The sequence below is a fragment of the Herpailurus yagouaroundi genome, unplaced genomic scaffold, assembly GCF_014898765.1.
Source record: "Herpailurus yagouaroundi ecotype Mexico unplaced genomic scaffold, PumYag 569, whole genome shotgun sequence".
Lineage (NCBI taxonomy): Eukaryota > Metazoa > Chordata > Mammalia > Carnivora > Felidae > Herpailurus > Herpailurus yagouaroundi.
In genome coordinates, this window is record NW_024412786.1 from 2,777,810 (window position 1) to 2,792,255 (window position 14,446).

At 60.0% G+C, this 14,446-nt stretch overlaps 2 protein-coding genes across 3 annotated transcripts; one reads left to right on the forward strand and one right to left on the reverse strand.

Moving 5' to 3' along the window:
• The first annotated feature begins 853 nt into the window (after nucleotides 1-853).
• Nucleotides 854-6,720, forward strand: MUS81 (MUS81 structure-specific endonuclease subunit). 2 transcript variants are annotated; one of them, XM_040465891.1, is made up of 16 exons: nucleotides 857-1,223; nucleotides 1,312-1,441; nucleotides 1,682-1,767; nucleotides 2,321-2,419; nucleotides 2,542-2,610; nucleotides 2,778-2,863; nucleotides 3,374-3,514; nucleotides 3,693-3,788; nucleotides 3,878-3,999; nucleotides 4,096-4,193; nucleotides 4,757-4,873; nucleotides 4,974-5,069; nucleotides 5,235-5,363; nucleotides 5,439-5,542; nucleotides 6,111-6,194; nucleotides 6,287-6,720. In XM_040465891.1, the coding sequence occupies exons 1-16, from the start codon at nucleotides 1,089-1,091 to the stop codon at nucleotides 6,351-6,353; spliced, it is 1,659 nt and encodes a 552-aa protein (XP_040321825.1). In that variant the 5' UTR covers nucleotides 857-1,088; the 3' UTR covers nucleotides 6,354-6,720. The 2 variants fall into 2 exon arrangements, with proteins under 2 accessions (XP_040321826.1, XP_040321825.1); XM_040465892.1 differs by lacking the exon at nucleotides 6,111-6,194 and having other exon boundaries at nucleotides 854-1,223.
• Nucleotides 6,721-7,143: 423 nt separating this feature from the next.
• EFEMP2 (EGF containing fibulin extracellular matrix protein 2) lies at nucleotides 7,144-14,431 on the reverse strand. Its single transcript, XM_040465895.1, has 11 exons — nucleotides 14,280-14,431; nucleotides 13,838-13,955; nucleotides 13,559-13,607; nucleotides 12,716-12,922; nucleotides 12,004-12,126; nucleotides 11,197-11,313; nucleotides 10,936-11,055; nucleotides 9,450-9,569; nucleotides 9,236-9,362; nucleotides 8,567-8,762; nucleotides 7,144-7,447 (listed from the first exon to the last, which is right to left on the reverse strand). The coding sequence occupies exons 2-11, from the start codon at nucleotides 13,946-13,948 to the stop codon at nucleotides 7,286-7,288; spliced, it is 1,332 nt and encodes a 443-aa protein (XP_040321829.1). The 5' UTR covers nucleotides 13,949-13,955; nucleotides 14,280-14,431; the 3' UTR covers nucleotides 7,144-7,285.
• Between the last annotated feature and the right edge of the window lie 15 nt (nucleotides 14,432-14,446).

Sequence of the window (14,446 nt, forward strand, 5' to 3'; positions counted from 1 at the left end):
CGTGCAGAATCGCGGCTGGGCGGAGTCTTGAAGGGGCGGGCCTGCCTCCTCTCCGCTCCTCGAAGGCCCCAGACTTGCGCCTCGATACTTCCGTAAAACAGCTGGGGAAGGCTGTAACTTCCTGGCGAGATCCTCGAGCCGAATTCGGCTGTACTCGTCTCTCAACCTGGGTTCCTTTTGCATAAGCCTAAACCTAAACTTCCTTGAGGGTCTCTCATCTCCAATGAGTCACGAAAACGACATGTTCTCCCCTTCCACCCTTGTCCGGGCTCTTACCTCCAGGGGATCCAGTTCCCCTGAATCCAACCACAAGCCCATCTCAGACTCCCTCCACACACCTGCCCTGAGTTCTAGCATCTCCTATTTGTCCCTTTTCAACTTGTTCTCTGTTCCCTTCCGTCCTCCTAGCTTTGGCCTTCCTAATACGTCCCCTGTTTTGCGCCCCTCCCCCACTGCTGGGTATCCACGCTCCGCTCCCTCCCAGTTCAGGACCTCCGTTTCTTTGGAGGTCCTTCAGCATCTCCTACATTACCTTTGTATCTCCGTCCCTGGAGCCCTTTCTAGATGTCCCTCCTGCAAATATATCTGTATTCATTTGTGCCGCCCCCCCCCCCCCCCCGTTTCTGAAAACCCCGTCTCCAGCCTCCTCGGCAAAGGTGAGACTGAAACTGACAGCCTCAGGTTACTCGGTGTTAAGCACCACCCCAGCCAGCCCTCCCAGCCACACGGGGGCGCTGTCCGCCTTCCTGTCTCGCACAAAGAGGACCCCACTCTTGAATCTGGGATGGAGGAAAGGGCGGGTCAAGGCTCCGAGGGTCTGGGTGGGGCCCGTCCCGAAGGCTGGTTTGGGCCGGGAGGGGCGAGGGGGTGAAAGGGTATAGAGAAAGCTCTCAGCACCAACCACTTGGAGTACTGCAGGGGCGGGGAGGGCAGCGGGAGGCTCGTCTAGTTAGTGCCCCGCTTGGGACCACGTGATTGGAGAGGTTCCGCCCTAACCCTTTCGAGTCAGGTGTTCGAATCCCGTCTCCAGAACTGGCGGCGTCCCGTTCCGGTCGGCGCGAGGCGCCAGAGGACCCGCCCTGGGGCTCATGGCAGCGCCGGTCCGCATGGGCCGGAAACGCCCGCTGCCGGTTTGCCCCAACCCGCTCTTCATACGCTGGCTAACCGAATGGCGGGACGAGGCAGCCAGTAGGGGGCGCCGAACGCAATTCGTGTTTCAGAAGGTGGGTCCCGGCTTAATGGGGACAGGTGCGGGCGGAACCAGACCACCAGGCCCGCCCTGACCTAGTACCGTACCCCTACCGCCGCCAGGCGCTGCGCTCCCTCCGGCGGTACCCACTGCCTCTGCGCAGCGGCAAGGAAGCAAAAATCTTACAACACTTCGGAGACAGGCTCTGCCGTATGCTGGATCAGCGGCTGCAGCAGCACAGAGCATCAGGCGGTGAGCGCTGGGGTCAGGAGTCGGTGGTCCCCGAGTCTCCCCCCGGGAGCAGTCTCCATAATCACCTGGTATGCCTTAGCTTCAGGCACCTCACTCATGTCCAAGTTGCTGTTTAACCTCAGGCTAGTGGCTGGCTTACACACGGAGCCTCACCTGTCTCACCTACCACGTGAGCTGGCAGCGTCTCAGACCTTCCCACCTGTTGGATTCCGTGGGGTTGACTGTCTTCTGCTCCCGCAGGTGACCATGCTCCAAGTTCACCATCTGGAGAGAAGAGTCCAGCCCCAGAAGGGCCACTTGCCAGAGCCCAGGACTCTTCCGTGCCAGTGAGGAGTGGGCAAGGGTAGTGAAAAGGAAAATGGGAACAGCAGGAGTAAGATTTTGTGGCTTGGGGGACTTATCAGGCCTGGGTACAGATCTCCCACCAGTGACACCTGGCCTGGGGCAAATGATTTATCTTCATTACTTCGTTTTCTCCTCTGTGGATGGAGATCCCGAGTGATAACAGAGTCAGTTGAGGAGTTCCACGATCAGGCTATTTAGGGGGCCAAGCCCAGTAAGTCGTGGGCATTGCTATTGTTGGCTTTTTCTTACTGCTTCTGTTGTGCAGTGGATGGTAGAACTGAGGCTGGGTCAGGCCAGTTCCACCCCTGACCCCCCTCCTGCTCCCATCCCCCACTCCAACCATCCACCGTGTCGCTGCAGCTTTTACAGGCCGGCCCATCACCTGAGCCATTTTATAGATAGGGAAACAGAGGCAGCTTGCGTGACTTGTCTGGAGCCAGTCGCTGAGCTAGAACCTGAACCCCAGCCCTGTCAGGGATTCAGTCTCTGATGGCTGATTGGTTTTCCTCTTCAAAGCCGCTGTGTATCTTTCAGGTTTCAGCCCAGCCCAAAGCAGGAGGCCGTGGCAGCTACCGGCCCACTCGGCACTCGGGAGCCCGGGCAGTCCTGCTTCTGCTCTACAAGGAACACCTGGTGAGCGCTTGGTAGTCCCAGGAGTCAGGGGAAGTCAGGCAGTGGGGCGTGAGGCTCCTGGAAGTGACAGGACTGGCCCCAGTGCTGAACCCGCCTCGGTTACATTTCTGCCTTGGTTCCAGAATCCTAGTGGCCATGGCTTCCTGACCAAGGAGGAGCTTCTGCGGAGGTGTGCCCAGAAAACTCCCAGGGTGAGCACTGAGATGGGAAAAGGGTGGAGCCGAGTGGCTCTTGATGAGACCCCGAGTCCACCAGAGACTTCTCTTCTTGGGAGCAAGCAGTGGTTTGGGGCCCAGGGAGCTGGACGTGTGGTAGTTAGTACCAGGAGCTTTCTAAGGGTCTCCTCCCCTGTGGACAGGCGGCCCCTGGGAGTGCTCGACCCTGGCCAGCCCTCCGCTCCCTCCTCCACAGGAACCTGGTTCTCAGGACACACCAGCCAGCCAGGTAGGGTCACCTACAGGAGGTGCAGGGGGGGAGATGTGGCATGATGTTCCAAGTGGGGCCCTACAGTCACCCAGCTAATCTCAGGCCTCGTGCTGTTGAGATAGGTGGGGGAGGGAAGACTGTACTCCCAGGAGCCCCCACTGTTGGAGTACCAGCAGGATCCGAGAGGAGAGGGTGCCACAGGTTACTGTAAGAGCAGACAGGCTTTGCTGGAGGACACGGCATTTGACGTGTCTCAGAACGTAGTGGGGAGAGACGCAGAAAAGGCGCTCCGGAGAGAGGGAAAGTCTGTCTGAGATGTGCTTGTTGCGGACTGAGAAATATCCCTGGGCAGGTCCACAGGATGCTGATCTGGGGAGCAAGAACACAGCCCGGGGGCGTGGAAGCCACTGGACTTGTTCGTGCAGGGTCACCGAGGCTGGCGTGGCCAGCCTCGCTGGGGGCCGGCGGGAGAGCCTGCCAGGTGTGAGTGAAAAAGGCAGGTCTGTGTTCCTCTCCTCCATCTCCCAGGTACTCGCTGACCCCTGAGGGTCTGGAGCTGGCCCAGAAGCTGGCTGAGTCAGAGGGCCTGAGCTCACTGAATGTGGGCCTCGGACCAGAGGAGCCCCCTGGGGCGGAGCCAGGAGAGCCAGGAGCAGCCTCCGCTGAGCTGTGAGGAGGAGCGGGGAGGGGGACAACAGGGGAGAAAGAGGGGTCCCAGAAATGAGGCCAACCCTGTCCCCGTCAGCCATAGCTGAGCTGCCCCACCCACCGTGGGTTGTTGGGGGGAACCTGCCTGGCACTGGTGTTCTGGCCTCAGACACACCAACACCCCCTCCCCGCCTCGTAGTGGCGCCAGCGAAGGGAGTGCCCGGCAGCTGTCACTGGAGCTCAGGCCTGGAGAGTACAGGGTGCTGTTGTGTGTGGACACCGGTGAAGCCAAGGGGTGAGCGGGGTGGGGGAAGCGAGGGGGAGGATGCTGGGAGGCGGCACAATCGGGCGTCCTGATCTAGGCCTCTTGTCTCGCAACCCCAGGGCCAGGCACAGGCAAGAGCTGCTCCTCGAGCTACAGCGGCTGCGTGTCACCCACACGGTGCGTAAGCTGCATGTTGGGGACTTCGTGTGGGTGGCGCAGGAGACCGAGCCCGGAGACCCAGGTAAGGGGCATGGACGGAAGGGCAGGTAGCAGAGGCTGGGCCCGGTTGGGGGGTGGGAAACGCAAGCCAAGAGAACCCTTCTCGGCTTCCTGGCAGCGAGACCTGGGGAGCTTGTCCTGGACCACATCGTGGAGCGCAAGCGGCTGGACGACCTGAACAGCAGCATCATGGATGGCCGCTTCCACGAGCAGAAGGTTCCTGTACTGGCCTCACTGTGCTCCCAGTTCCGTGTCTGCTCTAGGGCTCCTCCTCAGCCCAGAGGAGCCCGGGGCACTTCCGGGTGGCCTCAGAGTTCCCATTAGAGGTGCACCCAAGCAGCCCCAAGATCCGACCCGTGGAGCCCCTGCAGGCACGCGGGAGGGGCTCAGGGTGACTGGACCGGACTGAGGAACGTATTCAAGTACTCTCAGGCGGTCGGCCCCTGCAGTCCGGGATAAATAGGACCCAAAGCTCCAGGAGCGGGACGGAAGCAGCTCAGTCTCGGTGCCGGCTGCCGGGCTAACTGCGTAGTCAGGCCATGTGTAGGCCAACGGAGATTTGAAGAACGGGCACCATTCAGAGATGGTGGAAGGGGTGTCCGTGCAACGAGAACAGTGCGAGCAAAGGTGGAGGCCGCTCTAAGAAAGGCAGAGACGCTAGGGAGGGTGAGGAGGTGGGTTGGTGGGCCCAGGGTCCCGTGACGATTTTGAGCGTGACAGATAGACAGCTGGCAGGTGGGCATCCGGGCCTGACCCTGCCCGTCTGTCTGCCTCCTCAGTTCCGGCTGAAGCGCTGTGGCCTGGGGCACCGGATATACCTGGTGGAGGAGCACTGCTCGGCGAACAACCTCAGCCTTCCAGAGAGCACGCTGCTGCAGGCTGTCACCAACACTCAGGTGAGCCGAGGGGGCAGGGCCAGGCTGGCAGGGACCCCGTGGTCCATGGCTCCCGCCAGGATCCCCTCCTTCTCTTGGGTGGGCTCCTCCTCTTCCCCAGGTCATCGACGGCTTCTTTGTGAAGCGTACAGCGGACATTAAAGAGTCGGCTGCCTACCTGGCCCTCATGACGCGGGGCTTACAGAGACTCTACCAGGTGAGCGGGTGTATTTGTCCTTGAGCCCTGGGCTTCCCCCAAGGAAGGTGAGGGAGCAAAACCTCTGTTTCTCCGGCTGGCTCACAGAGGCCTAGGATCGGGCAAGGACTGGCTGGGGGCTGTCCCCTAGAGCTCTGTCCTGGCCTCAGTTCCCTCTTCCCTCAGGGCCATACCCTACGCAGTCGCCCCTGGGGAACCTCCGGGGACCCTGAATCGAGGCCTGGGCCCTCTCCAGATCCTCTCTGCTCACTCCTCACCTTCAGTGACTTCAACGCGGGAGCCATCAAGAACAAGGTAGTGCCTCTACCCAGCGCCTCCTTAGGTGGCCCAGCCCCAGACCACTCCTGATACAGTCCTCCCCCGTCCCAGGCCCAGTCAGTGCGCGAGGTGTTCGCCCGACAGCTGATGCAGGTGCGCGGTGTGAGTGGGGAGAAGGCAGCAGCCATAGTGGACCGGTACAGCACCCCTGCCAGGTAGGCCTGCAGCAGAGCCCCTTAGGGGTCCTCTGCCTCTGCCCTACCTGCGTGCAATTCAGCTCAACCAGTGCTTTGCGGAGGGGTCTGGCTCTTCGAGGGCTGGACAGACCCGGCTGAGTTCACGGAGAGGAGTTAGTGGACGTCAGATGGTAAGGAAAACAGAGCCAGCTAGGACCAGACGGTATCTCAGCCACTAAGAGGGAGGGAGGAGGGAGGGAAGGGAGGGAGACATTCTGCCTGGTGCAGCAGAGAAGGCTTCTGGAGGAGGGGTTGGGCCATGAAGACTGGGCCAAGAATGGCCATACTTGGAGAACATTTGCAGCAGCACGAAGGGAGTGTGAGCTGGATAGAACAGGGCCTTGAATGCCAGGCTCAGGAAGTGTAGCAGTGGTCCTGACCCCTCTACCCCATGCTGACTTCTTCTGCCTGTCCCCCGTGATGCTGACCTCACCACTCAAAGTGGGCCAGGTGTCCGCTGTTGTCAAGCTTTAGAAACTCAAACACCACCCCCCACTCAGTCTACTGGCCGCCTATGACGCCTGTGCCCCCCCCCCCCCCCCCCCAGCCTACTGGCCGCCTATGATGCCTGTGCCACCCCCAAGGAACAGGAGTTGCTGCTGAGCACCATCAAGTGCGGCCAACTGCAGAGGTGACGGCAAGGAAAAGGATCCAGAGGGAGTGGCTGGGGCTGGGTTGCTCCGGCCCGGGGCCTGAGCCTCACCTGCCTCTCTCTTTGTGCAGGAATCTGGGACCCGCTCTGAGCAGGACCTTGTCCCAGCTCTACTGCAGCCACGGCCCCCTGACCTGAGCCATGCCACGAGGCCAACTCCAGCCCCCACCTTCACAGGCTAGCCAGCCTTTTAATCGGAATCTTTTGGGCTACGATAAAAGTATAACTGTTTGCAGCCTTATGTATTATGAAGGTGGTGCCAGGCCCCAGGGGCCTTGTGAAATATCCAGGCAGGAACTGGGGAGACCAGCAGGTCCAGTGATTTTTAAACCAAGCTCCTCAGGACCCTAGGGCTCCCTGGTGGAGCACTGAGACCACCCGGGAGATGGAGTAAGCAAGGCATTGCAGCTTGGAATCTAGTCCTAGGTCATCAGACTTCCCTGATCAAATAAAATTTCCTTTGATGAGATTTTCTGTAGCTTGGAAAAAAAAAGTTTGGAAAGCACTCATAGTCTAATTGCCTCATTTTATGGATTGGAAGACAGAGGCTCGGGAAGCCACGAGGGTCGAGCCAAGTTGACAGTTTGAGGTCAAGCTGGGATTGCAACCCAAGGCTTCCATCGTCTACAGTGGGGTTTCCCAGGCCCCCTGCAGACCAGTCAAATCCCAATTTCTGGGCTGGGTCCTGGAGTCTGTAGCCTTATTACCTCCTACCTTCTCAGAGCGATTCTAATGTGCGTGGTACCTAGACCAATCCTGGCTTGGGGCTGCAGTTCCCAGTTCTTATCCATGGGGCCCCCTCAGCCTGAACAGAGACTCCCCCCCCCCCCCCCCCCCCCGTGGGTGGTGGACCCTCCTCCCACAGCCTGGTCCCTTCCCCGGTCTGGGGTTCACTACAGTGTGACCCACCCCCCTCAGCCACCAGGACTCCTTCTTTCTCCCTTTATTGCCTTTCTCTTTCTACTCTTCACAACAGCATCTTCCCTTTTAGCCGAACACAGTCATCCCTGAGCCCCCGGCTCTTCGGCTACAGGAAACCTCTCCCTCCCTGAGGGCTCCCCACCCACACCTCAGAAAGTGTAGGCCCCCACGAAGACGGTGAGTCTCAGTACAGAGCTGGCCCGGTAGCTCATGAGGGAGTTCATGGTGACCATCTCGAGGTCCAGCACGTACTCCCGGGGGCCTGTCACAGGCCGGGCGAGGACCAGCATGGCGCTGACATTGTTGATTTGCTGCAGGGCACAGTGGGTGGGGGGACATGCAGATTGTGTCAACCTACGTGCCAAGACCCTGCCCTGGCATCCCCTCCCTGTCCCTTTTCCTGCACCCACAACCAGTTTGCTTTGAAGTAGAAAGCCCTAGCCAGGCTGGGACTCCAGACCCTCATCTGGCTCTGTGACACCCTTGACATCTCCTCTCTCGTGCCCCCAGGCTCCTGCCCTCAGAGATCTCCCGCTGGTGGGGCGCCTGCGTGGCTCGGTGGTTTAAGCGTCTGACTCTTGGGTTTGGCTCAAGTTGTGAACTCACGGTTCGTGGGTTTGAGCCCTGCATTGGGCTTCACAGCGCGGGGCCTGCTTGGGATTCTCTCTCTTTCCCTCTCTCTCTCTCTCTCTCTCTCTGCCTTTCCCCTGCTCATGCCGTCTCCCTCAAAATAAATAAACTTAAAAAAGAGAGAGAGAGAGCGATCCACCACTGGTATTCTTCCCACCTTTCCCATCTAGTTCTTTTGTCTAACCGGGGTCAACTGATGATTCAAGGCGAGGGTGGGAGACTCTTGGGAGCGGTGGGGCCTTTGGTGACCTGGAGGAGGCCGACTTCCCTTCAGAGCATTCAGTTTCAGAAAGAGAAAGCAACTGATATCCGATAACCTCTTGGACCCCTCTTGTTGTCAGTTCCACCTGGACCCCTCCCTCCTAACGGTTCCACAGGCAGAGAACTGGACTCTTGTACCGCAGGCCCCTGCACCAACCCCCACTGCCTCTCTCTCCAAGGCCCAGCTTCATCGTTTTGCCTTCCTCAGACTCCGCTGCATCTGTCACCTGGGCTGGCCTCTCATGCCAGTGCCTTGTTCTAAAGGTGAAGAAATTTGAGGCCAGATATGGAAGCCGGTGCAGGGACTCAAACCCCAGCGTCCGAAGGCCCCGTTAGAACTGTATTTAACAACCTGCAGTTTGTGCCAAGGGAATTTAGAATACCCCTACCTTTCTAGAAATTGCACCTCCCAGGGGGCGGGGCTTTGAAAGAAGAGGCGGGACATGGTGATAAAGCCGAGTCTCCCACTTAGAGTTTCCTGGAATTCAATTTTGGATTATGCATATCAGTTGAAGGGTGGAGTTAGGGGAAAGCCTTACCCTAATGTAGAAGTCCCCCTGCGAGTTTCCCGCACGGATCTGAAAGGCATTGTAGGCGCCAGGGTAGACAGAGGTCGCTTGGATCTGGAACACATCGGCGGGCACGCTCCGCTCCGAGGTGATGCTCATGTAGCGGTGTACGATGGACGAGGGCTGCTCCCGGCACAGGGGGTTGGAGGCCGGACAGAGGCAGCGACTAGAGACCCGGAGATGAGGACATGAATGAGGTCCTAGCCCATACCCCAGGTTTGGCCCCACCCCTAGAAATAGGGATCCCCAGGGGCGCCTGGGTGGCTCAGCCGGTTAAGTGTCCGACTTCAGCTCAGGTCATGATCTCACGGTTTGTGAGTTCGAGCCCCGCATCGGGCTCTGTGCCGACAGCTCAGAGCCTGGAGCCTGCTTCAGATTCTGTGTCTCCCTCTCTCTCTGCCCCTCCCCGCTCATGCTCTCGCGCGCTCTCTCTGTCTCAAAAGTAGATATTAAGAAAATAATAATAAAGAAACAGGGATCCCCAAAGGATCCTTCCACTCCTGCTAGAACAGGATGCATGATTTAGCCATGACGGACTACAACTCCCATCGGCCCTCGAGGCACCAGCCAGGCAGAATAGCAGAGGCCTCTGAGAGTTGCAGTTTCTGGGGTAGGGGGGAGCTGTGCGAGTGGACTCACTTGTCCGACACCTGGACGTAGGGCTCCACGCAGCGGTTGGTGTCCACGCAGCGGTAGCCCCCATGGAAGTTGACACAGGTTTGGGCCTCAGAGCACTGGTGTGTGCCCGACTCGCACTCATCAATGTCTGTGTCAGGGGAAAGGGGCTGGAACCCAGACATCAGGCCACCAGCCCCCGATACCACCCTGCCCGCCCCACCGGGGCAACCCGTACCTTGGCAGAGACGCGTGGCCAGAAGCTGGTAGCCCTGCGGGCAATGACAGGAGAAGCGGCCGGGTTCGTTGACACAGCGGTACTGGCAGAGGTAACTGGAGTAGCTGCACTCATCGATATCTGAGGGAGAGTGGGGAGGAGGGCTCTGGGCCAAGGGCAATCCTCTCGATCCGGTCCCACGAACGAGAGCCCCGGCCCGATGTCAGGCTCAGTGTGGAAAGACAGAGGGGGATGAGACCAGCCTAGCAAAGCTCAGTAAGGGGACAGAGGATTCAAAGAAACATCTGCCCAGACCTCCCAGCCCACAGGCCTCTCTGCCCCAGCACTGCAAGGCGATACTACACGAGAGCACTGGGAATCTATAGGTTTGGCAACTCGCCCAATTCCTGCAACCCACAGTCAGCCTAAGCACACAGTCCCGTCCTGCCAACTGCGAGCTGCACAGGCAGGAGCCAGGTTTTCTGCTCTGGCTCTCCTCATGATGCCCAGCACCGAGCCAGGTATCAGTGGGGACTTACACAGCGGCAAAGCAGAACATAAACAGGGTACATGGCCAGGTGACATGGAGTGAGAAGTCCGGAGCGGAACCCTGGTGCCATCTTGCCCTAACTGTATGACCCTGGGCAAGTCACGTAACCTCTCTTTGTTTGAAGGATGTTATGCTCACTTTTTTTTTTTTTAACAATCCTCCCACTAAAGCTCAGGGGAGAGATTACCATGCTCGTTTTCCAGAGGAAGGAAACATTCATACTTACATCAAAGGGTTGTTGGCAGGATTAAATGTGGCCAAGTATGTACAGGAAATGCACTGCACAGGCAAGGTTCTCAATAAATGGTAGTTCGCCTTAAAACGTTGTGGCCTGGGGGGTGCCTGGGGGGCTCAGTGAGTTAAGCATCTGACTCTTGGTTTCGGCTCAGGTCATGATCTCACGGTTCGTGGGATCGAGCCCCGTGTCAGACTCTGGACTACCAGTTCAGAGCCTGCTTGGGATTCTCTGTCTCTGTCTCTCTCTCTCCGCCCCTCCCCCAACCCGCTCTGTCTCTGTCTCTCTCAAAATGAATAAAATACACTTAAAACAAAACCACGTTGTGGCTTGGAACTTGATGAAGCCTGTCTTGTCATCTCCCCACATAATCCTCAAGACAACCCCATTTTACAGAAGTAATGGGCTCACAAGAGTGGCTTGCCCTAGTCCAGGATTCGAATGCAGGGCAACCTGACCCGCAGAGCGGGGAGGACCCACGTCCTTTGTGGGTCTCCCCGCCGAGCTTGAGCTTCCGTGCTTCCTGCTGCTCCCCTCTGGGCCTTCCCGCCCCAGCTGGGAGTCCTGGTGGGCGGGTCTGCAGGTGCCCTACAATCAGCCCCAGGGTGGAATACACAGGAGGTCCACAAGGGCAGAACGGATGTGACCCAGAGGCATCTGGTCCCATGGCACAGGACCCGGGACAGCAACAGAGGCACACGCGGTAGATGCGGAGCTCTCACCATTGCAGGAAAAGCCATCCCGATGCAGCTCGTAGCCCTGGTGGCAGCGACACAGGAAGGTCCCATAGGAATTGAAGCAGCGCTGCTCACACGGAGCCCCCATGTCGCATTCGTTCACATCTGGAAGTGCAGGGCAAAATGGGAGGGGGGTGAAAGCCAGGAAGCAGCCCGCTTTACCTAGGCCGCTCAGAAAGAGAGCTCCTCTGCCCCGTACCACCCTGCCCAGGATCCAGGAGCTGGCTCGGCCCGGCCCAGCCTCACCTACACAGGAGCGGTTGTTGGGCCCCAGCTGGAATCCCGGCTCGCACTGGCAGCGAAAGGAGCCGGGCAGGTTGACACAGCGGTGCTGGCAGTAGCGGTAACGGCACTCATCGATATCTGCGGTGGAGGAAGAGGAAAGAGCGCAGAGGGCACAAGTCACGCGGGCCTCGAGGCCTCACCACTGATAGTCTTTTTTTTTTTTTCAACGTTTATTTATTTTTGGGACAGAGAGAGACAGAGCATGAACGGGGGAGGGGCAGAGAGAGAGGGAGACACAGAATCGGAAACAGGCTCCAGGCTCCGAGCCATCAGCCCAGAGCCCGACGCGGGGCTCGAACTCACGGACCGCGAGATCGTGACCTGGTTGAAGTCGGACGCTCAACCGACTGCGCCACCCAGGCGCCCCCTTTTTTTTTTTTTTTGAGAGAGAGAGTGCACAAGTTAGGGAAGGACAGAGAGAGGGGGGCAGATGAACCCAAGTGGGCTCCGTGCTGACAGCCTGACGTGGGGCTTGATCTCCCAAACCGTGAGACCGTGACCTGAGCCAGAGTTGGATGCTTAACCGACTGAGCCACCAAGGCACCCCCTCACCGCCCACAGTCTTGCCTGGGGCCAGGGGCAGGGGCTGGGTTGGGCCAGGTCAGCCAGGACTCAGACATATACCCTCACGGTCCTGTGACTGGCAACAGGAAGGCAGAGGTGGCGGGGGACTGGGACAAAGCCTGACGGTGGGCCAGAACAGGTGCAAGGTGAGAGCCAGGCCAAGGGCACAAGGCAGAGACTAGAGGATCTATTCCCCGGACTCACCTACACATTCGGGCCCAATCTTTCGGTAGCCATCGGGGCAGGTGCACTGGTAGGAGCCAGGTAGGTTATGGCACTCCTGGCTGGGGCGGCAGTCATGCAGGGCCTGGGCACACTCGTCCACGTCTGCAGGAGACACCACTCAGCCCCCACTTGGGCGCCCATGCACCACCCAACATGACAGATACCTCAACACGGGAAGACACAGGTCAGGTACCACTCACGGGGTGTGTGAGTAACACCAGAACTCTCAAAAAAGGAGCTCACGGATTCGACTCAACAGTCCGTCAGCCTGGGAGCCAACAGGAAGGGCACCCCTCACCTGTGACATTCCCATGCCAGAGGGGCATTAGGAAGTAAGGCCCTGCCCATACTCCCAGGAACACTGATTCCAGGGCCTTCCTCCAAAGCCCGTGGCACCCAGAAGCGGGGTCCAGGTCAGGAAGAGGGTAGAAAACAGAAGCTGAGAAGCAGAGCTCTTGCAGTGTCTGTCCAGCAATCGGGGAGGGGGCTCCAGATGCTGTTTGGAGCAGTGGGACAGGAGCAGGGGCCACGTGTGGCAGGCCCCACACAAAGCGAGGATCTGGATGGCATCCCAGTAGCCCTGAAGAGGCTTTCGAGCAAGGGAGAAACTGAGGTCTGAGTTTTTAAGATGCAGTGACAGATGCTTGGTAGGAGGACTGGAAGTCCCCGCGTCAGGGTGACCCTCACTCACCCACACAGCGCTCTTGCTCATCAGGTTCATAGCCTGGTAGGCAGGGGTTGGGATGTTCAGCAGGGGGCACTGGTGGTGGTGGTCCCTCGCCGTGAAGGTCATTGATGACAGCGGCTGAGCGGGGCAGGCACAGGTAGCCCCCATAGTGGTTGATGCATTTCATCTCCCCCTTGCAGGCCTCGGGGATGGTCAGGCACTCGTTGACATCTGTAGAGAGGGGCCTGCTGGGCACAGCCAGTCTCCTGGGCTGGCCGTGGGGTGGGTGGCAGGCAGGAGCCCAGCTTGGCCTTCTATAAGCTGTGTGACCCAGGCAAGGCCTTCCCTCTCTATTCGACAAGCTAAAGGTGCTTGCCCAGGACCCTTCCCCAAGCCTGCCAGGGCTGATGGTGGGGCGGGGTGGCTGTTTCCATAGTCCCCCCCACCCCCATTCTCTTCCCCCCAGAGGGTCTCTATCCCTCCCCAAAGCCCTGGCCCTGGCTCAGCCCAAGAGTGATGTGCAGGCCTCCTCACCCACCCCACAGACACTGCCCTCCCAGGACGTGATGGGACAAAGCTACATAGAAGAGTGATTAGAGGTTCCAGGACCCAACTCCTCTGGGCAGTGCCCTGTTTGTTCTCCTGCCTATTGAGGGGTGGGGGCAGGGTGTCCTGAGTTTCTCTGAGAGGGAGGGGCCTGCATGGCTTCTCCACCCCTAACAGAGCTGGCCCCCAGGGAATCAGAGCTGGCCTCCGCCAAGCCAAGCTGGGCAGAGGACAGGTCATCGGGCTCCCAGTGCTGCTCTCGGAGCTGAGGCCGCAATCCCCTTCCCAGTTCCTGGGGGTGGGTCCCCCAGGCGCACTCACCCCGGCAGTGCTGGCTGTCGGGGTCCCACTCATAGCCATCTGTGCATTCCTACAAAGGGACCAGAGATGGCCAGTAGTCCTTCCCAGTCCCCTTCAAATGACCAGGCCAAGATCAGGGCCTGAGCCTGGCCACCCTCCCAGCCTGCTCCAAACAATGGCCCCCCAGCCGCTTCACCAACCAGAGGAGGGGAGAATCGTCCCCAGCAGCAGCCACCCCAGGATCCTGGTCTCTGTGTCCCTACCCAGCCCATCCCAGGCCAGTGGCCCCACGGTCCCCACCGTGTAGCTGTCCGGCTCCTCCGAATCCTGGGGAGATGCTGCCCCCAAAAGCAACAGCAGCAGCGCCCAGAGCAGTAGAGAGCCGGGGAGGCAGGAGGCGAAGGGGAGCATCCTGGGGCTGGGAGGTGGTGGGCGAGGGGGTGGGGTGGGAGGTGGTTAGGGAACTTCTGCCACGCACCCCCCATTCCCTGTACCCGGACTCCGAGCCCTGGCCCGAGCCGCCTCCCGCTCGGGACTGTGCTTGGGGCCCCGGAGCTTCCCAGGGCCGCGGGCCCACTCCTCCCGCAGGCCGGGGTTCGGGGCCCACCCGCCCCGGGGCCACCCCGCCCCCGCCCGGTCCCCCTGTGGCGCGGGCCGAGGAGCGCGGGCCTCTCGGCTCTGCGCTGACGCCGACTCGGCCGAGACTCTGGCTCGCGCCCTCCCCCCACGGACGGCCACTCACTTGAGCCCGCGACGCCCCCGCGGCCCGGGTCTCCGGAGGCTCGGCTGGTTCGGGCAGTGCCTGCGGGCAGACGGACGGGCGGACGCCGCAGCTCCCTGGACGCGCGGCCCCAGGAAGCGCCCCCCGCCCGCCCGCCCGCCGCGGCGCGGCCCACCCCGGCGCCTCCG

Bases quoted from the DNA above. Each gene is read 5' to 3' on its own strand.
- EFEMP2 (XM_040465895.1), bottom strand. From the start codon at position 13,948: ATGCTCCCCTTCGCCTCCTGCCTCCCCGGCTCTCTACTGCTCTGGGCG. The intron at 11,056-11,196 runs GTGAGGCTGGGC...CTGCACTTCCAG, and splicing joins CAACAACCGCTCCTGTGTAG to ATGTGAACGAATGCGACATG. The intron at 8,763-9,235 runs GTGAGTCCACTC...CCGGGTCTCTAG, and splicing joins TACGTCCAGGTGTCGGACAA to TCGCTGCCTCTGTCCGGCCT.
- MUS81 (XM_040465891.1), top strand. From the start codon at position 1,089: ATGGCAGCGCCGGTCCGCATGGGCCGGAAACGCCCGCTGCCGGTTTGC. The intron at 2,611-2,777 runs GTGAGCACTGAG...CCCTGTGGACAG, and splicing joins GTGCCCAGAAAACTCCCAGG to GCGGCCCCTGGGAGTGCTCG. The intron at 6,195-6,286 runs GTGACGGCAAGG...CTCTTTGTGCAG, and splicing joins AAGTGCGGCCAACTGCAGAG to GAATCTGGGACCCGCTCTGA.